The sequence below is a fragment of the Bos taurus genome, chromosome 5, assembly GCF_002263795.3.
Source record: "Bos taurus isolate L1 Dominette 01449 registration number 42190680 breed Hereford chromosome 5, ARS-UCD2.0, whole genome shotgun sequence".
In the NCBI taxonomy this organism is placed as follows: Eukaryota; Metazoa; Chordata; class Mammalia; order Artiodactyla; family Bovidae; genus Bos; species Bos taurus.
Window position 1 is genome coordinate 119,981,818 of NC_037332.1, and position 23,930 is coordinate 120,005,747.

Here is a 23,930-nt window from a genome sequence, read left to right on the forward strand (position 1 = left end):
CTGGCCTGCATGTGCACGTGCTGCCCCGGTGCCCCCGCCTCCAGTGTGCCTTTGCTCCTTCATTTCATGCAAGTGAGAAGAGGGGCCCTGAGCTTTGCTCCAGGCACTAACTGTGCGGTCTGTGCCTCCCTAACCCTCTTAGCACCTACGTACGCATCCGCTAAGCAGGGTAATTACAGTGACCTGCTGACCTCAGGGCTGCGTGAACATTGCTGGTACAGTGGTGGAACAGGCCCTCAGGAGTGGCCGGAGGCAAAGAAGAGGGTGTTGGGGCTTGGATGGACATGTGGGGGCCACAGTCCCAGGATGGCCACCAGTAGCCTCATCATTGGCGTGTTCAGATATACTTGACCGTGTCCTGACATATGGACAGTCAGTAGTGGTCATGCCCCAACTTATATGACCATGAATATCTTCATCATGGCATGTTCCAATATACATGACTGCTAACATGCTCTATCCTTCTATAATCTGGACTCAATCCTAGTCTGGTTCCAGCCATAGAAGGACCCTGACTCTGGTCCTAAGATGAGCTGTGACCCAGTGCTGGGCACAGGAAGGGCCTTGATCATGGTTCTAGACTGAGCCCCAACCCTGGTTTCAGGCTTGGTTCTGCCCCAGCCATAGAAAGAGCCCTTACCTGTTCCCTAAAATTACTTCTGATTTTCCTCATGGACTGACCCCTGACCCAGTCCTTTGCTGAGCCACTCCCTTCCAAGCAGGTGTTGTTGACTGCAGTTTGGTTCAGTGGGGAGGACAGCCACCAAGACAGATTGAGCTGACGTGGCCAGGACTGTCTTCCCATAAATATTCTGAATAAAGCAAAACTTTAAAAAAATATACAGCCAATTCAAAATGAAGGGAGAGGAATTTCTCAGTTCTCAAAAATGAAGAGAGAAATCAGAGCCAAGAGTGTGCGAGGAAGCTAATGCTTCCATAATCCATGAGGTCTTGGGACAGATACAGATCCTGAGGGCAAGGGATCAGGGCTCTGATGCCCCTACAAAACCCAAGAGATGTGGAGAAGCTAAAACCAAGCCCCAAACTGGAATTAGCATCAGAAGAGCTAGGAATCCTAGAATAATGTGAAAGAGACAAGTCAAGGTGTTTAAACACCAAGTTTAACAGAACTCATAAGGCAAGGACAGGACAGTGAGAAAAATAAGCAGATTTTAAGAGGATTCCTAAAGAACTGTTACTGAAACAAAGTTTAGCCACTGAGATTTTAAAAATCTATGCCTGGGGAACAGTATACTGACCTAAATGATAAATCTGAGATTACCCAAAATTCAGCACAGAAAGATAAGGAGATGGAAATTATCAAAGAGCAGAAAAGAGATATGGAGGGCAAACCAGACAGCCTAAATAAAGCCCCAGAAGGAAAGGGTAAAAGAATTGAGGAAGAGGCAGTATTTGAAGAGTAAATGACAGACTTTTCTAAAATTGAACAAGGACGTGAGGATCCAGGATGCAGGAGTCTAAGTCTGAAGCAGTGAAGTGGAAACAAAGCTACCTCTGGTAGTAAGAGTTCACAGCACCACAGGTGAAAGGGAGACTCTTAACTGCCAGAGAACGATGACTTAGAAAGAACAGGGGTCAGACCGACAGCAGAGTCATCGTCAGCAGCAGCAGATTCTGGAAGACAATGGGACAGTAACTTCAAAGTCTTGAGTCAGAATGCTTTTCCACCTGGAATTCTGTGTCCAGTAAACTCCTCAGTCAAGAGTACGGGAGAGAAGTGGGCGGACTCTGGGCCCCAGGGTCACAGGGGTCTGAGACTAGTCAGGGGGAGCTGATCCATCACACTGATTGAGGCTCCAAACCGATCGATAGACAGATGCCAGTCAGCAGTGGATGTGGCTAGGCCCCACACTAGGCTCTGGTGGGTGGTTCCCAGAAGTCTCCTGCCAGAGGCCCTGTTCAGCTGCACGTTCAGAAGGGATCCTCCCCGCTTTGCACAAAGAGGTGCTTGGACAGCCTGTCATCCAGGGACTCAGGGACTCTGCCCTGCAGAAACAGAACTGCCTTTTGCTTTCTGGGCTGCTTCTGTCTGCAGAGACCAGTGCGTGGAAGAAGAGGCTTCTTCCTCTCAGGTCTGGGTGTTTCCTCTGCTGCCTTCTGACAGGGTTGCTCCGCTGGCCCGTCTTCCAGAGGGAAGGGGCTCACTCTTGCGGCCTGAGGTCAGATCCTTCCACCAGCTTTTCCTGAACAGAGTCTGGGGAAGGGGAAGGGACAGCTTCGCACAGAGCCTCTGTGCACACTGCTGAGTGAGGGGTCGCAGTTTTAACTGAACTGGACCCAAGCCCTTCCTGTGGCTCTGTTGTGAGAAGGGCCTCGGTGGCCAGGAGCACAGGAAGACCACTCCTGCCCCCGAAGACAGTTGTTCTGGGGAGCCAGCCCACTTGCTGACCTTCTCCTGACATATGGTTTGAGAAAGCCAGGCTGGCATCAGGGTCTTCTCAGGTGCCTAAGCAATCATTCCATGATTCACTGTGCTTTTAAAAGGTGGAAATAAGACCCATGGGTTCCTTGCCAGCATAAACACATTACTTTTATGTCACAACATCAAGGGCAGATAGGGCCCTCAGGTGTCCTGCAATCTATTGAGACGAGGACCTGAACATGTGGGAAAAAAAAGAAAATATGAGGCCACAGAAGAAGCAGGTGGCAAGGATGGGGCTCAGGCCAGATGGTGCCTTGCTGTTCAGAGGGTCCTCAGGAGGAAGGGGAAGGGAGGTGTGTCCAGGGGGTGGTGTCCCAGCAGAGGGGGCCGAGCAGGCTGGCGGAAGTTGGGTTAGAGGAAGGGGTTGGGTAGGGACTCTCCCTGTGAGAAGAAGCGAGGAGGGGGAGGAGGGGGGCGGGCAGGACGTCTCAGTCACCAAGTGCTCAGCCCATAGCTTGGCCCGGGCATCCTGGGGCAGTAGAAGCCAGCGGGGGCCAAGGCCGAGGGGCCCTGAGGGGCCGGAGCACCTCCGGCTCGTCCTGTTTCTCATAAGAACCCTGGGACTGCTGGGCTCCTTTCACTTAGGGGTGAGAACGTCAGGGCAGTGGCCGTGCTGGGGGTGCTCCCTGACTGGCCATGGTCCGGCAGACACACTGACCTGCCTGTTTTGGAAGCATACTTCTGGAACGCTCATGGGCGACCATCGCACCATTGATGGTCTCTGAAGTGGGTTTTTATGAGGTTTGGCCTTTTTTCTGAACAAACATTTGATTCAACCAAGTATGATTTAGCCATGCATTCACGTGTGCATGTCTGCATGTGTGTGTGAGCGTGTGTGTGTGTGCATGCACACAGCATTGTCCCTGCTTGGGTTCCCACCTTGAATTTCCTGTACCAACTTGGCATTCGGGTAGATGTGCCACTTACAACCTGCCGGGGTACAGGCTGGGAGGGAGGGGGTGGGGGAGGGGGGTGGGAGCGGGGGTGGAGCCCAGGTGCCGAGGGACAAAGTCTGCCTCTCACCCCGTTTACTCTTTCTTGATTCCAAGCCTCCATTCGGAGAAGGAAAGGGGGTGAGTCATCTGCTGTGCCCCAGGCCCAGCTTTGCCTGACCCCTGGCGAGGGAAGGTGTGTCAAGTCAGGGGGTCTGGAGGCCTGCGCTGTACCCTCCTGTTTAGGGGCACAGTAGAAAGACCTGGGAAGGGTCAGACGGGCTGGGCTGGGCTGGTGAGTGTAGCCACAGGCCTTGGGGGCTCGGGCGGGCTGGGCGGTGGTGTGAGGGCGTGGGAGTCTGAGATAGAGCTAGAAGAGCCCCCCAGGGGAAGCCACGGCCTGTGCCAGGCCTGGAGCGGAGGAGGGCTTCCAGGGGGCCCAGCCGAGGAGCTCCCTGGGGCGACAGAGTGGCTGGGCCGGTGGGGGCGGGGGCCCGGGTGCTCAGCCCGAGCTTGGATTGTTTTCTGGGACTCCTGTGCCTGGTGTGTGGGTTCTGTTTCTGCCCTGGTCTGTTGTGGGGTTCAGGCGAGTGCTGACATCCTTTCAGGGCAGGGATCAGGGCCCCGCAGCTGGGTGGCCTTCAGCACCCCGTTCCTCCCATCAGGCTGCCCCCTCCATCCTTTGAGCCTCCTTCCTGCACATCCATGTGTCTGGCCTGGCTGCACCGGGCGCAGCATCCATGGGAGGAGAGAGGCTGGGCCTGGGTGCTGAGTTCCCGCGTCTGCAGGCTCCACCTGTCCGGTGGCCGTGAGCCTCTGTCTGCCATGCGGCCGTCCATGCCAGAGGGGAGCCTGCGAGGGCTCGGTTGTGTGTCCCGACCTCTTTGTGCCTGGTGCCTCCCCAGTCCTGGTCTGCTGGGCGTTCCCTGTGTGTGGGGCACACTCACCTGTCTCAGCCCGGGTTCCCCGTGTGACCAGCGATCTTGCCTCTGAGTTTTCCCAGTCCTTGCCCCAGTCCCAGGTGAAAGGCTTTCCCCAGGGTCTTTTCAGGTAGAAAACAGATGACTGGGTCTCCTCTGGGGACACTTTTCTTCGCACCTTTGAGGCAGACAAAGACGCTATCTTAGGAATGTTTTGGTTCTGCCCTCAGCTCATTTAGCGGGGCTTCCAGGGTGCTCTGCTGTGGCCTGTGTGCTGCTTCCGGTTGTAGGGGACGTGGTGGCGATTCATCGCCCCTGAAGGCCCTTCATCCCCTCTTGGGTCCTGGTCCAGAGAGGTGCGTCCCCAGCTGCATCCCTGCCGTGTCTGGTCCCCACACCCAGCGTGGCTGCGGGCAGTGGGACTGAGCAGTTCCAGGGCCCCAGGCCTGGTTCCTAATGGCCTTCATTTCTTCTTTCTTTAAGAATCTAAAATAATTTATTTAAGAATATATTTTTTCTCGTTTTGTTGGGGATTGTGGTCAACCTCACCAGCTTGTAGTTTGCAGAATTCTTGGTTCTTTTCCTTTTGAAAATAAGTCTTGTCTGGCCTCGGGCCCCCTTGCTGGTGGCCAGTGGTGGTTTTGCTTTGCTAACTTGCTTTGTGTCTCTGGAACTGAGTTCTTCTGGACCTAGAGATGCAGCATGTAAATACCCAGCTCAGGTGAGCATGTACCCTGTGTGGCACATGGAAATATTTTCTCTCTGCTCATGTCGTTATGTCTGCGATTTCTGGATAATCTGGTTGTGAAGCCTGATCTCTTATTGGATCTGTGATTTGGGGCAGCTCCTCTCCCCAGAGCTTCAGATTCTTGCTGGTGAAGTGGAGACAGTACTTGTGTCCTCTGCCTGTGGCTGTTGCGGGATGAGAGGAATCGTGGTCTCTTCTCACGCTGGAAGTCACCAAGTGAAAAGTGAAAGTGAAAGTCGTTCTGTCGTGTCCGTCTCTTTGCGACCCATGGACTGTACAGTCCATGGGATTCTCCAGGCCAGAATACTGGAGTGGGTAGCCGTTTGCTTGTCCAGGGGATCTTCCCAACCCAGGGATCGAACCCAGGTCTCCCACATTGCAGCTGGATTCTTTCCCAGCTGAGCCACAAGGGACTTAGCAAATGGTGGTGATGGGGATTCAGCTTCTGAAAGGAAATCACTCACCTCATTCCAGAAGCAAAAGGAAGGCCCCTCTGACCCCCACTGCCCCTGGGGGTGCTGAGAGCTGTGCACAGGCCAAGTGGGCTGGTCTGCAGATAAAAGTGTGTTTTGCTGGTGACTCCAGCATTTGCTGAACTTCCATGTATTTGGGGCCTGGGTTGGATGCTCAGGACACGAAGGCACGGACGGCCGATTGCTCTCTCCTCCTCACGGGCTGTCTGGGGAGGTGAGGTGCAGAGACAAGAAGGGCTGTAGAAAGTGTATCCTTAGTGCCTGCCTTGAGCCAGACGCAGCTGCAGCCCTTGGGCCGAATGTGCTGATTCTCACAACAGACTGGTGCTGAAGCGGGCACCTTTCTATGCCTGTTTTATCAGATCAGGAAATCAAGGCACAAAGAGACTAGGTCAGGACAGTCAGCATACAGGATGGGACTGGAGATCTCAGAGGAGTTTGTTTCCGCCCCTGTGGCAGTCGCCGAGCAGTGCTGGGAGGAGGTGTCGTGCTGACCGCCGCGCTCCCGCTGGGGCACTTGGGGCGTCAGGTGGCTAGTTGTAGCAGATGTGTGGGGGGTGGGGCTCGGGGGGTTGGTGGCTGAGTGACAGGTGGGTCGCAGTGGGGCTACGGACAGCCAGGCCAGGGGGCAGCCGGGCAGACAGTGGGGCTGCCTCCCTCTCTGCTGTGTCCCGCGTGCTGGCCCTAAGTGGACCCTCCCCAGTCATCCAGACACACTTGTTTAACAGAATCTCCAAGTCATGTTGTTCATTAAAACTACTGCTTTCCAAAACATTAAATAGCTTTAAGAGAAACGAGCAAGCAAAGCTGTTCTTTCATAACAGATTTGCAAAGAGTGCCTCCCGAGGGCACCTGGTTTAGGCCTCAGCCCCAGGCTGGTCCTTCTCCCTCCTAGCTTCTGGGGCAGCTTTCTGAGGGGCTGCTGGAAGCCCCTCAGCATTGCCTCTCCCAATAGCCTCATCTTAGCACTTCCCACCTAGATGGAGCTGCCTTTCGAGCTGTAGGTTCTGGGGCCTCCTCATCTGCATAGAGCTGTGCTTTAGGTCTCTAGCTGGGGCAGTGAACCGCTCGCTACCCCCTCCCTGGTTTTGGTTTACGCACATCTTTATGGACCTGGCTGTGCACCAGGGTCTGTTCTGGAGCTGCTGCTTGCCTCGGTGCAGTGAGGGTGCAGATGGGAATAACGGAAGGGCAGCGGGAAACTGGGAAACTCAGGAAGTCTCTGGCTCTGAACAGTCTTGCCCCTGCCCTGGTCCTCCCCTTCATGGCCAGCCAGGCTTTCCTGGAGCCGCGATCATGGATTTACCTGGAGCATCCCTGAGAGGAGAGGCCAGGCTGGAGTGGGGGCTGGTTCTGGCGGGTGCGGGGCTTGGATGGGACACAAGTCCCAGGCCTCCTATCTTGGGTCAGGAGCGCATGCCTTGGGGAGGGAAGGCCGGGCCGGGCTGGGCCAGGCGGCCTCTGTCAGCAGCCCCGGGAGGACCAGCTTTGCGGGAGGGTGTGTCTGGGGCTGCAGAGGGCTGTCGCAGGTTCAGGGGCCCCGTGGCTGAGGCAGCACCTCTCTGGCTGTGCAGAGAAGCTGGACGAGATCCTGGCGGCCGCCGCGGAGCCGGCACTGAGGCCCGACATCGCGGATGCGGACTCGAGAGCGGCCACCGTCAAGCAGCGGCCCACCAGCCGGAGGATCACCCCCGCTGAGATCAGCGTAAGCCCGCCTGAGCTGGGGGCAGGGCCGTGGGCGGGACACGGGGCCGCGTCCCCTCCCCCCGCTCGTGCATGTGGAGGGTGAGGGTTCCTCATTTGGACTCCACTCTTCAGGGGTGGGGGTGAAGGACCCCAAAGCCTCTTCCGAAGACGCTGGGGGCCATCTGAGTTCCCCGAACAGCCACAGTTAAAGCGTGCTGAGTGCTCACCCTTCTGGCTGTGGTGCTCGATGCCTCCTGCCTTAGGCAGGCTCTCTGCCTCCTGGAGCAAGGACCCTAGCCCAGCTGAGGCCACAGCATGGTGTGCCTCTGTCCCCCACCGCCCACTTCTGGGCTGTTTCCACCCGCCACCCCCCCCCCACCCCCCCCGCAGCCTCACCGAGGCCCCTGTCTGCAACAACCCTGCCCAAGGCTGCCTGGGTCCCACAGCTCTGCCCCTGCTCCTCGGAGGCAGGACCTGGGTCTGGCTTCTGTGTCAGCACCATGGGCACCAGGGCTGCTGGAATTAGCACATGGAGGGGCTGATCTCAGGCTTAGGAGGAGGATGGGTGGGGCTGGATGGGGAACTAGGGACCCTGGTGCTCTAGAACCTCCATATACCCCTGCCCCCTCCAACTCTCACAGTCACTGTTTGAGCGCCAGGGCCTCCCAGGCCCGGAGAAGCTGCCAGGCTCCCTGCGGAAGGGGATTCCACGGACCAAGTCTGTAGGTATGGCTGGGCTGGGGGCTGCATGGGGCTGGAGGACTGGGTGGGTCTGGAGTGGGTGCCGGGCTGGAGGCCCCTGTCTCTTCCCACCCTTCAACTGAGGTTGACAGTTTCTCTCCGGGTCCTGCCTCTGCCTGGCGGCGGCCCAGGAATCTCATTTGTTTGTGGACATAGATGGGGGCGAGGGGATGTCAGTCCTTCACCCAACCAAGAGATACTTTGCTGAAAGATACCCCTGAGGCTTCTCCCCATCCCTCCCCACCAGCGGGCACCCCGGTCCCGCCGTCCCACAGACACCGGCGTCCCTGTCCCTGGCTCTCCTGTACCCTGCCTGGCTGTGCCCCTGCAGCCCGAGCTCATGTCACACTTCTGATGCTAAAGCTACTCTCCCCTTGAACCGCCTCCTCCCCTCTCCAGCACTCCAGCTACGTCTCTACGTCCCTCCTCTCCTTCACAGGCAGTTTTCTGCAGAAGTCTCCCTATTTGCTGTCTCCCTACCTGCCTCTTGGCCTGGGGCAGGCCAGCTTTGTCCATACTTAACACTGAAATTGTTCCCACCAGGGGATCCCTCCCAGGGGACACACTTGACTTTCCTGCTCCCTCCTCCTTGAAGTCTTCCTCTCTAGGACTTCAAGGACAGTTGCCGTTTCCCCCTCGGTTCTTAGTCTCCATCTCTCGCCTGCGGGACGTGGGTCTTTCTCAAGGCTGTGTCGGCCTCTTTGCCTTCGGCACCTGTCCCCATGGGGCCTCGTTTCCCCTCACCCTTGGCCACCTCCTCCCCTGACCCTGGGCTGGATCATCTAAGAAGCCCTCCCCACCATGCCTCCCTCTAGGCATCGGGGCCCCCTTACCTCCCCACCTGTCCATCCATCCACCCACAGACACGTCCAGTTTTCTGTCCATCTGTTCACCTGCTGACCCCTCTGCCTGCCCACCCCTTTATTCCTGTGTGCCCGATGCCCAGCAGAGTACATGCCAGTGCTTACTCGAGCATGTGTTTACATGTGCTGGTTCATTTACTACTTACAGTAGCCTTCCTTAGACAACACTGTCAGTACCTCTAGATTGCAGATGAGGAAACTGAGGCAAAGAGGAAAAATGACTTGCTCCAGGTCACACAGCTGCCTTGCCTGTCTTCTGTCCACTCATCTGGCCAATCAGCTGCAAACTGATGGCAAACCCAATCCCTTATTCACCCCAGGGCTCTGCTGCTTAATACACACTCTAAACTGATGCTGGGCAGGGTCTGGGGACTCAGTTGGGGGAGGTGACATGTTTGCAGACAGCTCAGCTCAGCAGTTGCATGGTGGGTATGCAGGCATATTTACTAGGGAGGACCAGTCATGCTTGGGTGTCAAGGAAGGCTGGGGAGTGTGTGTTTGGGTTCAGACATGCAGGGCGCCTGGGGGTTTCTGGGAGATAAGGGGGTGAGTTGCTGAGCAGTGGTCCTTCAGAGACTGCTAGGGTCATTTCTGTAGGTGGAAGGTTGGGGAAGAGGGCATAGGAGAGTGCAGCTATTTTGGAGCCAAGAAGCACGTCCCCCTCACCTCCCTGGCCTAAGCCCTGGGCATCTGTGTTTCCTCCTCATGCTCTGGCTGCCCCACCTAATAGGAGTGGTGCGCTCCCTCACACACCTGGCAGCCCTGCCTGGCCAGGCCTCGCTGTCTCGTGCCTCAGTCTCTGAAGCCCCAGCTTGGGTCTCCCTGTGACCGCCGCCCGGGCTTCACCCTCTGTTTACCCTCCAGTCCACCTCCTTGGCGAAAGGGGGCTTCTGCAGTGCAGAGATCACCTTGCATCCCTGGAGTTACTCCTCTGTGGGCTTCTGCAGTGCAGAGATCACCTTGCATCCCTGGAGTTACTCCTCTGTGGGCTCCGCGTTGCCTCGGGGCCCTAGGCCATCCTCTGCCGCTTCATCTGGGGATGTTTGTCTCTGTCTCCTTCTGACTTGGCTCCGCATGCACTGTTATCCCCCCACCCTCACTCTCTCTGGATGACCTGTCCCTCAGCCCCTCCCAGTCCCAGTACTGAGCCCCGCAGGTCCAGATCTAAGTGCCCGTCCTTCAGGCTGTGAACCGCTTGGTGGAGATTGCCAGGGTTTCCCTTCCTGGACGCTCCTGGGCTCAGTCCACAGGGAGCTCGTCTTTAATCCTCCATGCCCTAGCCTGCCACCTGTCACTCACTTGAATGTTGATGGAGGTATCAAGACTCTGGGGCTCCTCACCCCTTGTCCTGTCTATGTGACCCTGGCCACACATCTCAATCCTTGAAATTCAGGGTCCTGACCCATAAACCTGAGGACCATCTAGTACCTACCTCCTAAGGCCACTCTGAGGTTCACTCAGAGGGCTGTACTCATGCTGATAGTAGCTGTAGTCCTGCATCTTGAGGCTGGTGCACAGAAAGTGCTGGAGAAATGCCTAGGTTTATTATTTGGGCAGAGGGCCCCACCTGCTCTGCGTCAGAACAGAGTCCCATTTTCACCCCAAGGCAAGTGGCTTGTCTTCACCCTGCCTTAGAACGCGGTGTGCCAAACCTCCTGCATCCTCCAGGAGCGCTAGCTGGTCCCGCGTGGCTCCAGCTCGTGCACAAGCTGGTGGGTGTTGAGCTGCGTTTATATGCCGCGCAAGAAATGTGGCGGGGAGGAGACCCAGGCCAAACCTGGCCCAGAATCTGTGTCCAGCAGTGGGGGTGGAAGGCAGACCTAAAAATGATGATGGTGATGACGACTGTAGCTGCCTTCCTGGGGTGCTTCTGGGTGCTCAGCCCTGTGCTCTAAGCTTTAAACGGCTCCACGTCACACTTCCGTGGGAGGGGGCAGGTCTCCAGAGATGAGGAAGCTGAGGTGTCAGGAGGCGAAGAAACATCAGACAGTAACTGGCAGAACTGGAATTCAAGCCTTATCGCACACCAAAGGCCCCCAGCCCCACCACACGCCCCTTGCGGTGCTGTTACGCAGACACGGGCGGGCAGTGCTGTGTGGGTGGACTGGTAGAGTGCCACGGCGGCGGGGGGCGGTGGGTGGGGACAGGCGGTCTGCACGGGAATGCGGCCAAGCCCTGAGCCAGGCCAGGTGTAGATCCACAAGCAGTCTTCCCAGAGCCCTGTGCGTCAGCTCTGAGGAGCCGCTCGTCCACTCTCCTTGGCCTGGGCTGTTCGTCGCCTGCAGCCTGACTGAGCGCGTGGGCGGCCCAGCTGTCCGCACTGCACACGGGCAGCCGGGAGGCCCCGCCAGGTTCTAGTGAGGTGGCAGGACAGTGGGGGCCCTGCGCGTTCCAGCCCTGCTCTTGCACAGACCCTAATGGCATCGGAGTGAGGCAGGAGGTAGGGTTCATTTTAACTCTGTGTTGTCCACGAGAGAACTGGGGCGTCGAGGGGCTCAGGGCCTGGCGTAGGCTTACACAGCCAGTAAGGAGTCAAGCTGAAATGTGGGTCACGTGCTCAGCCTGCCATCCCTCCTCTGCCCAGCCTTCCCGAATTTCTGCCACTAGGGCTACGGCAGTTCATGGGGTCGCAAAGAAAATGCCTTAGTGACTGAACAGCAACAAGGGCTATGGTATGACCTCCTGGCAGCCTCCCTCAGCCCAGTGCCCACGGGTCGCTAGGATGGAGCCTCTCTGGACCTGTCTCTTCACAGAGCACCACTCACCCGGGCCTCAGCTCTCTCTTCCTGGCCACAGTCCTGTTGTCCCCTTGCCTACAGTGAATCACTCCTGCTTGAGAGAGTTCCCCCTTATATCTGACTGTCTCCCTTCCTCCAACCCCGGTTGCCACCAGGGCCTCCCAGTGACACCTGCTTATTCCGCTGCTGGTGGCTCAAGAGGAGGCCTTGCTCAATCTTGGGCGGGAAGGCCTGCTCCGACCACCCCTCGCCCTTCTCTGCAGTTCCGTCCCCACTGCTGGGGTAGGGGTGGGTGGGGGCTGCTGTCTTTGGGCCCTCTCCATGGGTCAGAGTTGGAGTCTTCTCTCAAAAGTCTCTGCTGCTGGGCCCTCCTCTCCCCTGTATTTGAACCCATCCCTCTCCCCAGTCCGCAGGAGCCCTACCAACCTGACGCCCGGCTTGAGGTGCAGAGCCTGGCCTTCCGGGACCAGTCCAGCCTGAGGACCTTGCTCAGACCCCCTGCCCTGGGCTCTCCGTGTCTCCCCGTGTCTCCCTCTGCTCTGTAACCCTAGTGCCCACACCCACCCTGACTCCATCCTCCGGCGGGCAGGCCAGCAGCCCTAGCAGATTTTGAAGATGCCTTTGCGCCCGGGACCTGGGCTGCCCCCGGGGGTGGGGAGAGGGCAGGCGTCCAGGTCCGGAGGGGCCTCCTCGCAGGCCCTGGCCCTCGGTGCCACGGCTGGGCTCACCAGGGCCTCTGTCTGCAGGGGAGGACGAGAAGCTGGCGTCCCTGCTGGAGGGGCGCTTCCCGAGGAGCACGTCGATGCAGGACTCGGTGCGCGAGGGCCGTGGCATCCCGCCCCCTCCGCAGACCGCGCCGCCGCCCCCTCCTGCCCCCTACTACTTCGACTCTGGGCCACCCCCCGCCTTCTCGCCACCGCCGCCTCCGGGCCGCGCCTACGACACCGTGCGCTCCAGCTTCAAACCCGGCCTGGAGGCGCGCCTGGGCGCGGGCGCCCCGGGCCTGTATGATTCCGGCGCGGCCCTGGGTCCGCTGCCTTACCCGGAGCGGCAGAAGCGCGCGCGCTCCATGATCATCCTGCAGGACTCGGCGCCCGAGGCGGCCGACGCCTCTCGGCCCCCGCCAGCGGCCACCCCGCCGGAACGCCCCAAGCGGCGGCCGCGGCCGCCGGGCCCCGACAGCCCCTACGCCAACCTGGGCGCCTTCAGCGCCAGCCTCTTCGCGCCGTCCAAACCTCAGCGCCGCAAGAGCCCGCTGGTGAAGCAGCTGCAGGTGGAGGATGCGCAGGAGCGCGCGGCCCTGGCCGTGGGCAGCCCAGGCCCGGTCGTCGGCAGCTTCGCCAGGGAGCCCTCCCCGACGCACCGCGGTCCTCGGCCCAGCGGCCTCGACTACGGCCCCGGAGACGGCCCCGGGCTGGCGTTTGGCGGCCCGGCCCCAAGCAAGGACCGGCGGCTGGAGGAGCGGCGGCGCTCCACCGTGTTCCTGTCTGTGGGCGCCATCGAGGGCGCCTCTCCGAGCGCGGACATGCCTTCCCTGCAGCCCTCGCGCTCCATCGACGAGCGCCTTCTGGGACCCGGCGCCACCATTACCGGCCGCGACCTGCTGCTGCCCTCCCCAGTCTCTGCTCTGAAGCCATTGGTCAGCGGCCCGAGCCTTGGGCCTTCCGGCTCCACTTTCATCCACCCGCTCACCGGGAAACCCCTGGACCCTAGCTCTCCCTTGGCCCTGGCCCTGGCGGCTCGCGAGCGGGCTCTGGCCTCCCAGGCGCCCTCCCGGTCCCCGACACCTGTGCACAGCCCCGACACCGACCGGCCCGGGCCCTTGTTTGTGGATGTGCAGGCCCGGGACTCGGAGCGAGGGCCTCTGGCTTCGCCAGCCTTCTCCCCCAGGAGCCCAGCCTGGGTTCCCGTGCCTGCGCGGAGGGAGCCCGAGAAGGTGCCCCGGGAGGAGCGCAAGTCTCCGGAGGACAAGAAGTCCATGATCCTCAGCGTCCTGGACACGTCCCTGCAGCGGCCCGCTGGCCTCATCGTTGTGCACGCCACCAGCAACGGGCACGAGCCCAGTGGGCTGGGGGCCGAAGAGCAGCGCCCTGGCACTCCGGAGCTGGCCCCGGCCCCCACTCAGTCAGCTGTGGTCGCAGAGCCCCTGCCGAGCCCCCGGGCCCAGCCCCCCGGCAGTGCCCCCACCGACCCCGGGCCCGGCCAGGGCAGCTCCGAGGAGGAGCCGGAGCTGGTATTCGCTGTGAACCTGCCGCCAGCCCAGCTGTCCTCCAGCGACGAGGAGACCAGAGAGGAGCTGGCCCGCATCGGACTCGTGCCGCCTCCCGAAGAGTTTGCCAACGGGGTCCTGCTGGCCACGCCACTCCCCGGCCCCGGCCCCTCGCCCACCACGGTGCCAGGCCCGGCCTCAGGGAAGCCGAGCAGCGAGCCGCCGCCCGCCCCAGAGTCCGCAGCGGATTCGGGGGTGGAGGAGGCCGACACGCGCAGCTCCAGCGACCCCCACCTGGAGACCACAAGCACCATCTCCACCGTGTCCAGCATGTCCACCCTGAGCTCGGAGAGCGGGGAGCTCACGGACACCCACACCTCCTTCGCCGACGGACATACTTTTCTACTCGAGAAGCCACCAGTGCCTCCCAAGCCCAAGCTCAAGTCCCCGCTGGGGAAGGGGCCGGTGACCTTCAGGGACCCGCTGCTGAAGCAGTCCTCCGACAGTGAGCTCATGGCCCAGCAGCACCACGCCGCCACCGCCGGGCTGGCCTCTGCTGCCGGGCCTGCTCGCCCTCGCTACCTCTTCCAGAGAAGGTCCAAGCTGTGGGGGGACCCCGTCGAGAGCCGGGGGCTCCCTGGGCCTGAAGACGACAAGCCAACTGTGATCACCGAGCTCAGCTCCCGCCTGCAGCAGCTGAACAAAGACACCCGCTCCCTGGGGGAGGAGCCGGCCGGCGGCCTGGGCGGCCTGCTGGACCCCGCCAAGAAGTCTCCCATCGCGGCAGCTCGGTGAGCAGGGCAGTGGGGAGGGTCGGGTCCCGTCTGCCCCGCCCCGTGCTCCTCCCTGTCCTTCCGTGGCTCCGTCCCCCAGCCGCCCATCCCATCCCCTCTGTCACCTGTCCGTGCTACCCCGCCCTGCGCTCTCCTGTCCACCCCTCTGTCCTTTACCTGGCCTCGTCTGTCTGAGACCCAAGGCTCTTTCAGGGACCTGAGATGTCAGAGGTGCTCTTCTCTGCATCCCTGTTGGTGCTGGCCGTGAAGGCTGGGCGTGAGCACCTCTGCACCCTGCTGAGGCCCTGTGCCCCTGGGAATCCCCGAGGACTCTCTCTTGACCATAGGTGCCTCTACCATTAAGGGTCCTTCTGTGGTCCACTCTAAAGTTGCCGCTGCCCCCCGCCCCCAGCTGCTGGACTTCTCGGTGCCCTGTGCAAACCGCTACCCACCCCACCGTCCTCTTTGTGGCCATGTGGCTGTCCCATGTGGTTGGTACCATCTTTCCTCACTTCCTTTTGAAACTTAGAGTACACTGGATCCTTTTCCTCCTAAGACCCACCACCAATTTCCTGTTTTCTGCCCCAGAAACATTTCTGTCACTCAGCACTGCCTTAGAGCCCCTCAAATACTGATTGCTGTGCGTGATTTTCAGAGTACATTAAGGAGCTATTAGATGGAAAGCATCCTCTCTCTCTGCACCTCCATCTGCTTCTTCCCCGTACCTTCCCCATTCCTCTGGCCTCCCCGCCCATCGCCTGCACAAGGTGGGGACTTAGAGAGGCCATGTGGTGCTCTGGAGTGGGAGAGGGACTGGGGGGCTGCTCTGGCTCAGAGTCTGCTGCCACAGCCTCTGGGCTCATCCCTTGGCTCTTCCTTTGAGGACCTCATTCCCAAGAGTGTGCCCCAGAGAGGACCTCCTTGGGCCTGTGGGCTCCATGGATGCTGGTAGGAGAGCTGGTCTGAGTCAGAGCTGGTCACCGCCGGTCAGTCCTTGTCTGCTTTTGCCTTCTGCACCCTGGCGGCTCTCCCCCACTTCTAGCTTTGTGGTATCACGCGGGGCTCCACCTCCTGACTCCTCCTCTCTACCATGTGACCAACCTAGTGAGTCTTTCCTGCCAGCCTTGGAACGCAGAGTTCACAAAGCAGTGAGGAGATCCAGGTTCACAAGGGCTTGTCCAATCTACTTTTTTCCCCAGCTAAGGACTCAAAAGATAGGTGGGGGCTTGGGAAACTGGTGATGCCTCTCCTAAGGGGTTTGGGGAGCTACCCTCCAGCTCCTGTCATCCCGGGCTGGCTCTGGCGCCCTCCCCACTTTTCACCTCTTCCAACTCCCAGTTGAACGTGAAGGCCTTATTCCTACCAGGACAATGTTTAAAGTGCCCTTAGAGGCGGTGTTAGGGGTGTGGCCAGGGGAGTCCAGTTGGAGTGAGCAGCCCAGGCCTCTCAGGAACAGAGCCCTGAAGGCGGGGTTTCCTGATGCAGCCTGGACCAGCCCCCGTCTTCACTCTCTGCTTCTCCTGCCTCCACCAGCCCCTGCACCCCTTTGTGCCCCTCCTGATGAAAATTAGGGCCGTTGACAGTGGGTAGCACCACGCCTGGCACAGTGCAGGCCTTAATAAAACATCTACCAAATGCAAGTGCTGTCTTTTGTGATCCGAGGCCTAGGCAGGCAGCTTAAGACAGATGCCACAGAAGGACAGACACTTGGTTGAGGTTTGCTGGCTGTCGAGACCCAGAGCCGCGCTCAGGGCAGCCCAGGCCCCGTCTTCGCTCCATGGGTTCCTGTGGGGCTGAAGCAGGTGGTCTATCAGCTGAGCCTCCTGCGGCATCTCCCGGGGTCTCTCCTGAGCCTCCTGCCGCGTCTCCCTGGGTCTCTCAGGAGCCTCCTGCTGCGTCTCCTGTGGTCATCTTCAGCATTTCCCATTTGTCGTGGCAAGGCTCTCTCGTCCAGTGGCTCTGGGTTGCATCAGGACCTGCGTGTGTTTCCTTTCTTGGATGTGGGGGTCGGGGCAAAGCCAGCAGTTCCAGCTTTTATATTGTATCTGCTCTGCAGGCCCACGGCAGAGTGAGTCTCTTTCCCTCAGGAGTTCCTGCAAAATCCGAGGCTCCGATTGGCTTCATCTGGGTCCCCTGTGTCCCCTGAAATGGTCACCTGAGTCAGGGAGACCCAGGGCTGCTGTTGGCCAGGCCTGTGTAATATGCTGTTTTAGGGATCAGGGCTTGTGGTCAGCCCAGCAACTGGACAGGTGCTAAAGTGGGGGTGGGGGTGGTATCCAAAGGGGACTCGGATGATATTCCCAGAGGTACCAGGTGCTAGCGAGCCTAAAACAGGAGACTCCTTTGTGCCATGGCATTCATCAGCTTTAGCAGCTCACTTTGTTCCCTGACATTGGCCTGGGTCAGATGGTCCTGGATATCAACCCTCAGCAGGTTGCATCTGAGTTTGTAGTCTTGGACAAACTACTTAGCCTCAGTGAACTGCAATCCCTCGCTTGCGGAATAGTGAGGGTGGCCAGGTGCTCCGCCAGGGCAGCGGGTGGACTCTTAGCGTCCTTATGGGAAAATAAGCACGCTCTGCACTGGACCAGACCGAGTCACGTCACTTGGTCTTCACCGCCTTTCTGTTGGATGGATACATGAATGTAACCTCCACTTTCCAGACAGTACAGCTGAGGTTCTGAGGAGGGCCATTCCAGCCAGTACATGGTGGCAGCTGACCTCAAGCCCTGCTGTTTGTCCACTGTAATCTGGAGTCTCTGTCATTAAGCCCCTTCTGGTGACACACACAGGGTTAGTGTGCAGTGACTCCCCTCACATTCCCGGATGTCTGACTCTAGGTGAGAGACCACATAATCGTGGTTATCTGGGTCACTAAGGCCTTTTTTATACAGTTCTTTGTATTCTTGCCTTGTCATCTAGAACCAGACATCCTGGAGTGTGAAGTCAAGTAGGCCTTAGGAAGCATTAGTATAAACAAAGCTAGTGGAGGTGATGGAATTCCAGCTGAGCTATTTCACATCCTAAAGGATGATACTGTGAAAGTGCTGCACTCAGTATGCCAGCAAATTTGGAAAACTCAGCAGTGGCCATCAGACTGGAAGAGGGCAGTTTTCATTCCAGTCCCAAAGAAAGGCAACGCCAAAGAACGCTCAAAGTACGGTACAGTGGCATGCATCTCACATGCTAGCAAGGTAACGCTCAAAGTCATCCAGGCCAGGCTTCAACAGTACGTGGACCAAGAACTTCTAGATGTTCAAACTGGATTTAGAAAAGGCGGAGGAACCAGAGATCAAATTGTAAACATCCATTGGATCATAGAGAAAGCAAGGGAATTCCAGAAAACCATCTACTTCTGCTTCATTGTCTATGCTAAAGCCTTTGACCGTGTGGCTCAAAACAAACCGTGGTAAATTCTTAAAAGAGATGGGAATATCAGATTACCTTACTTGTCTCCTGAGAAACCTGTATGCAGGTCAAGAAGCAACAGTTAGAATCAGACATGGAACAACAGACTGGTTCCAGATTGGGAAAGAAGTAAGTCAAGGCTGTATATTGTCACCCTGCTTATTTAACTTATATGCAGAGTACATCATGTGAATTGCCGGCTGGAGTCAAGCTGGAATCAAGATTGCTGGGAGAACTATCAACAACCTCAGATATGCAGATGACACCACCCTAATGGCAGAAAGCAAAGAGGCGATAAAGAGCCTGTTGATGAAAGTGAAAGAGAAGAGTGAAAAAGCATCATTAAAACGCAACATTCAAAAAATGAAGATCATGGCATCCAGTCCCATCACTTCATGGCAAATAGATACAGAAAAATGGAAACAGTGATAGATTTTCTGTTCTTGGGCTTCAAAATCACTGCGGACGATGACCACAGCCATGAAATTAAAAGACACTTGCTCCTTGGAAGGAATGCTATGACCAGCCTAGATAGGGTATTAAAAAGCAGAAACATCACTTGGCCGACAAAGGTCCATATAATTAAAGCTATGGTTTTTCCAGTAGTCATATATGGATGCAAGAGTTGGATCATAAAGAAGGCTGAGCACCAAATAATTGATGCTTTCAAACTATGTTGCTGGAGAACATTCTTGAGAGTCCCTTGGACAGCAAGGACATCAAACCAGTCAGTCCTAAAGGAAATCAACCCTGAATATTCATTGCAAGGACTGATGCTGAGGCTGAAGCTCCAATACTTTGGCCACCAGATGTGAAGAGCCAACTCACTGGAAAGACCCTGATGCTGGGAAAGATCGAGGACAGGAGAATAAGGGGGTGAGAGAGAATGAGATGGTTGGATGGCATCACAAACTCAATGGCCATGAGTTTGAGCCAACTCCAGGATGGTGGAGGACGGGGAAGCCTGGCGTGCTGCGGTCCACGGGCTCACAACTGAGCAGTGATTTCCCTCACGCAGAAATGCGTGTGTGTTCGTTCTGTAGACCAGCACCTACGTTTATCAACCGGAATACAACAAACAGCTCGTGGATTCTGAAGTCACTACAGTTGAGCCCAGTCAGTGCCCTCGGCAGGCCCAGCCGCCTTAACCCCTGTGTGCCCCGCCCGTCCTTCGACACTCCCCTCTGCGTCCCGTCGGCTCCTGCTCACACTTCGTCCTTCCTCCTCCTTGGCCTCAGCCCTGGGTGAAAGCACAGGCAGTCAGCGCCCCGTGCAGTCAGCGCCCCGTGCGGCCACACGTGTTGCCGGCTGGGGCTGCTGGGCGGCTCTTCGCAGCCAGCAGTGGCTAGAGTTTGGCCCTCACTTCTCACGTCGTGACCACAGCTGCTGCGGACACTGTCTGCTGGAGACATGTCCCAAATGTAGGAAGTTCTGGGGTCCAGGTGGGGCTGTTTCCTTCTGGGACTGACCCCAGCTGAAGCTTGAGGGCAGTTGCCACGGCCACTCGGTGGGTCACACCCCCGAGCCTTGTCGCCTGGACCCAGGCCTGCCCGCCTCCTCACCACAGAGACACCATGAGGGAAGAAGTACTTGCTCTGCCCACCTTCTCCACTGATAGCTCAGTCCAGGCTCTGTGTCCCTTTAGCTGCAAGACACTGTGTGGCCTGGAGATCTAAAAAGATCTCAGACGGGGAAGGAGAGGTTACCGCTTACGTCAAGGACTTGAAGCTTGGTAACTTGTGGAAATGCATCTGGAAGGCCCATGGACTTGGCTGCTTGCAACTTTGATCCCAGACCAGCTCTCTCTCTGCTTCCAGCTTTCAGTCTAGCCTGACAAGCAGAACATCTTCTCAGAGCCCCACGCCCGCTCTAAACTCCCTCTGTCTTCCAGACCCCGTGCTTGGATCTGAATCCCGCGTGTGGCCTGAGGGCTGCCTGTCTCTGAGCCCCACAGCAACGCTCGGCTCTGCTCTGGCTCTCGGTTTTATTCCCGTCTGAGCCGCACATCTGATTTTACCTAAAAAGATTCTTGGACACAAAGTTGGCGAGGTTTCTTCTCAGCGGTGCTTCTCAGAGCTTCTGATGTGCGGCATGCTGTGGTCTGACCATCTCCTTAGGGGATCACCAGGTATCATCCCACAGAAGAGGCACATTTCTGCGGGGATGGAGAACCCTGCCCGGGGGACCCCTGTGGGCCCTGTCCTGCTCGCATCCGGGAGTCTGGCTGGAGCCTGACGTGACTGCAGGTGCCTCAAGGCCCACAGGAGTTGCTCTTTGGAAACTGGACCTGTCGTGTGCTGGCCAGGGCAGGACACAAGGGCCAGCACGTGTTCCTTGCTTGAGGAGGTCCTCACAGGTGGGGGACCTGTGAGGTGGGTTTGCAGGAGCCGTGATCAGGGCCTCAGGGGCCACGAATTCCACTGGAGGAGTGGGAAGGGGTCACAGGGGGCGCCCAGCGGGGTCTGGAGTGTTGGAGGTTGGAGCCGTGAGCTGGTGCGGGCAGTGAGAAGTCAGGGCTTGGGTGAGACGCTGACGCCAAAGGGGGCCTCGTGGTGCTCCCAGCCCGAGTTGTTTGAGCTCCTCTTGAGGGCTACTTCCTTCTATGAGCCTCTCGAGTTGCAGGAGACCACAGGCCTAGACCTGCCCTGCATGAGTGTAATGGCAGAAAGTTCCAGGCAGAGGCCGGGGCCGGGCCGGGCTGCTTCTTGCCTGTTGGCGCCGCTGGGCTGACAGGCAGTCAGGCCTGAGAGTGACACATCACGTGGCTCTTGTCTTATAGCATTTTTCCCCCACGCATATTGTGTTCCTGGCTTTAAGCTAGGTACCAGGAGTCAAGGCTAACAATTAGGAAGCCAGGCAAGAGGTCCTGAGCGAGCCCATGAAAGGTCTGGGATCAGAGGTAGCTGGGGGATGAGGAGAAAGGCCTGGGTTCATGAACCATGTGGGTGAAGAGACGGGGCAGCTGATGGGGGCTCCAAGGCCTCTGGTGCGGGAGGGACCAGGGGAGGAGAGCATGTGTGGGGATCCCAGCAGAGGTCTGGGGCTCAGGAGAGACTGGCTCGGCCTGACATGCGGCGTTCGTGGACACTGGTTACAGCAAAGGGTGGAGGTGGATGACATGGCCTGGGAGAAAGTGCGAACTAATGGGGGACCGATCTAGAAGGGAAGTGGAAGGGCACCTAAGAGGGGAACTGGTGGACAGGTCAGCAAGGGGACTCTGCTGACATCCTCGGCAGCTGCAGGGGCTGGGGAAGGGGAGGGGAGGCGTGATAGCAGACCTCACTGGTCCAGGCGCCAGGAGTGAGCCAGATAGTACAAGACTCAGACATCGGTGGGAAGGGTGCTGAGGACTGGAGCCTGGCTAAGCTGTCTGCAGAAAGACCAGGAGGTGTCCAGGGTGCAGGTGCCTAGTGAGGTACGCGTGTTAGAGACTGTTCCCGGAAGCCCTCTGGGAGGCTGGCGGGGCTGTGCCCGGGCCGTGCCATGGTCAGGGCCTGGTGGGGAGGCCACCGGAGCGTGGAGAGCGGTGACAGACAGTGGCGGCTGTGCAGAGGTGGCCTGGAAACGTGGACCCAACCAGGGACGCCCTGGGGGTCCTGGCCCGGGACAATGTGGGCAGTTCCCTGTTCCCGAGGGGAAGGGGAGGAGGAGCAGACACCCAGCTGTGGCATCCCTGGACACTTCCTGCCAGGCCCTGGGGCCTCGGGGGGACAGCCGTGGGAGCATGACGAGCCCTCTCCCCCCTGAGGCCCCAGGGGATCGTGGCCCTTCAGTCCCTCTCTCACACGCCTCCTGGCACCAGCCCTAGCCTCTGGCAGGCACCCTGCTCCACACCCAGGATCTCCCCTTGGTAGGGTCTCCCTGGCGCTTCTGAGCCAGTGCACCCTCATCCTTGGCCTTCAGCTCACCTCCTGCCAGGGCTCCTGACCCCGCTCCAGGAGACGCCTGGGGTGGGCACACAGGACTCCATCCTGAGACGCAGGTCCCCGGGCCCGGGAGGGATGTGCGGGCGCCTGGGCGCGGGGACAGAAGCGCTGACCCCAGCTCCGCTCCCTTGCCCTCCCTAGCAATCTCTACGACTTGGGCTCCCTTCAGCCCCTTGGGGTCCTCCCCACCCTCCACTGCTGCCCTACTTTGCCCCGAAATCCAGGTGGTACCACCAAGGCCAGATGTGGGGGAGAAGAGGGTTTCTTCTAATGATCGGTGCCTGTTCCCTGAGCCCGTTGCCCAGGTGCTCTTGGAGCCCCTCTCTGCTGGGGTGGGGAGAACACGGTCTGGCCTCTTCAAGAGGCTCTGCTCTGGATCTGAGCAACTGGGCGAGGCAGCGGGGACAGAGGCTGAGGAGAGGGAGCCAGGCAGCGGAAACCAGGTCGAGTAGGACAGAGCTGGATCTCCTGGGAGACGCTGACCTTGCACCGGTGAGAGAGGAGAAGACAAGACCTGCTTTCAGGGGACGACTGGTGCTCAGGATGCCCTCCACAATGTGGGGCAGGCACCAGTCAGGATGGCACAAAAGTTGGGGAACCCAGGGGAGGGGTCCTTAGCCCAGTTCAGGCAAGGGCAGAGAAAGGGAGGCGGGCCGGCAGCTGGAGGGAAGCTCTTGGGCCAGCAGCAGCACAAGGTCACAAAGCACCCCAGAGCCAGGTGTCGGCTGAGCATCTGGCACACAGGGCTCTGCGTGAAGCCTGTGGATGAGGGCCACAGAGCGGAGAACAGGCCACAGGCTGGCCAGAGGCCCACCCAGACCCACCTCGTCTGGCCTGCACTTCCCCTCGCCCTGCAGCTCCAGTGTGCTCCTTCCCATTGCACCGGCCCACTGCCTCCGAGCCTCCTCCCGGGGTGTCTGGCCAGCGGGTCCCCACCTGGCTGCCCACTGTGGTTCTGCCCGGCGCGCCCGCTCAGGGCCGGCGCTAACTCTCTCTCTCATTGCTCTCTCCTGCCCATCTGCATGTGGCTGCTCTGTCTAGCTGCGCGGTGGTCCCGAGCGCCGGCTGTGTAAGTGAGCATGCCCATCCCATGCCTCTCTGTGCACTGCCCGCCTGGATCTCTGCTGTGCTTGGTCTCGTGGGGCTCCGGTGCCACGGCCGGTCCCCCGAGGCTTCCCTTGGCCACAGCAGGGGTATAGGGAGACAAACTGGGCGGGGGCGATGTGGGATACAGGAGGGGGTTTTCTCTGGAGGAGGCCTCCCATCGGGCCTCCCACCACGGCCATGCTGGGGGGTGGAGGGGCTGAAGGCCGGATCCATCAGGTGACGCTGGGGAGTGCAGACCATCTGCGCACGCGTGTGTCTGTGAGTGTGTGCTGTTTCTGCACATATGCTGCTTGTCCCTGTCGTGGGCAGGCCATGCCGCTCCTGCCGCTGCTGCTGCATGTATGTGACATACGTGGCTGCCGCTGCGCAGCGAGGCCGCATGGCACGTGCCCCGCGGCCTCACGCCTGTCCTGCACGCGCTGCTCTCTGTGTGGATGTGAACGCCGCCTGGTGTCCGTCTCAGACCTCATGGACTGTTCCGTCTTGTGCTGCCACCAGCCTTGATCACGGCTCAGCCAGCCCTGCGGCCGGCCCAGGTCTCTCTGGGTCTCATGATAACAGAGGGGCAGTGCTGAGGGGTACTGCCAGCCCTACTCTCTAGGGTCTGGGTGGATGGGCGGTGTCCAGAGCCGGTGTCGCAGGCTGTCAGAAACGTCGGGTCAGCCCTTTGCCCCAGAGGCTGTCCTTGCTCAGGCAGCCTGCTCTCGGAGCCCCTGTGGAGTAGAGGGGCCTGGGCTCTTACTCCATTCAGTCTAGGGCTCCCCTTCCCCCAGCAGGGCACTGACTCTGGGGGCCGGGCCAGAGGAACCACGGGATCCTATCCTCCGGTCTCCCTCCGGCCCCAAGGCTACCCCGCCCCCGGCCCCGCCCCCAGCGTCCTCCTGGCCTCTGGCCCCGCCCCCTCCGCCCGGCCCCACCTTGCCTGGTACCCCTCACCTGGCCTTGACCCCCTCTCCCTCCGCA

The 23,930-nt window shown here is 59.2% G+C and overlaps 1 protein-coding gene across 5 annotated transcripts in view; it reads left to right on the forward strand.

Annotated features, from left to right (window-relative positions):
* SHANK3 (SH3 and multiple ankyrin repeat domains 3) overlaps nucleotides 1-23,930 on the forward strand; it is a 50,782-nt gene that overhangs the window by 24,321 nt on the left and 2,531 nt on the right. For 2 of the 5 annotated variants that reach the window (XM_024992891.2, NM_001371021.1), the window contains 4 exons: nucleotides 3,493-3,516; nucleotides 7,091-7,221; nucleotides 7,844-7,928; nucleotides 12,291-14,544. In XM_024992891.2, the coding sequence (XP_024848659.2) occupies nucleotides 3,493-3,516; nucleotides 7,091-7,221; nucleotides 7,844-7,928; nucleotides 12,291-14,544 (2,494 nt within the window). Of the gene's footprint in view, nucleotides 1-3,492; nucleotides 3,517-7,090; nucleotides 7,222-7,843; nucleotides 7,929-12,290; nucleotides 14,545-19,825; nucleotides 23,926-23,930 lie in introns of those variants that run through there. The other 3 variants (XM_059886314.1, XM_059886315.1, XM_059886312.1) reach the window with 3 other exon arrangements.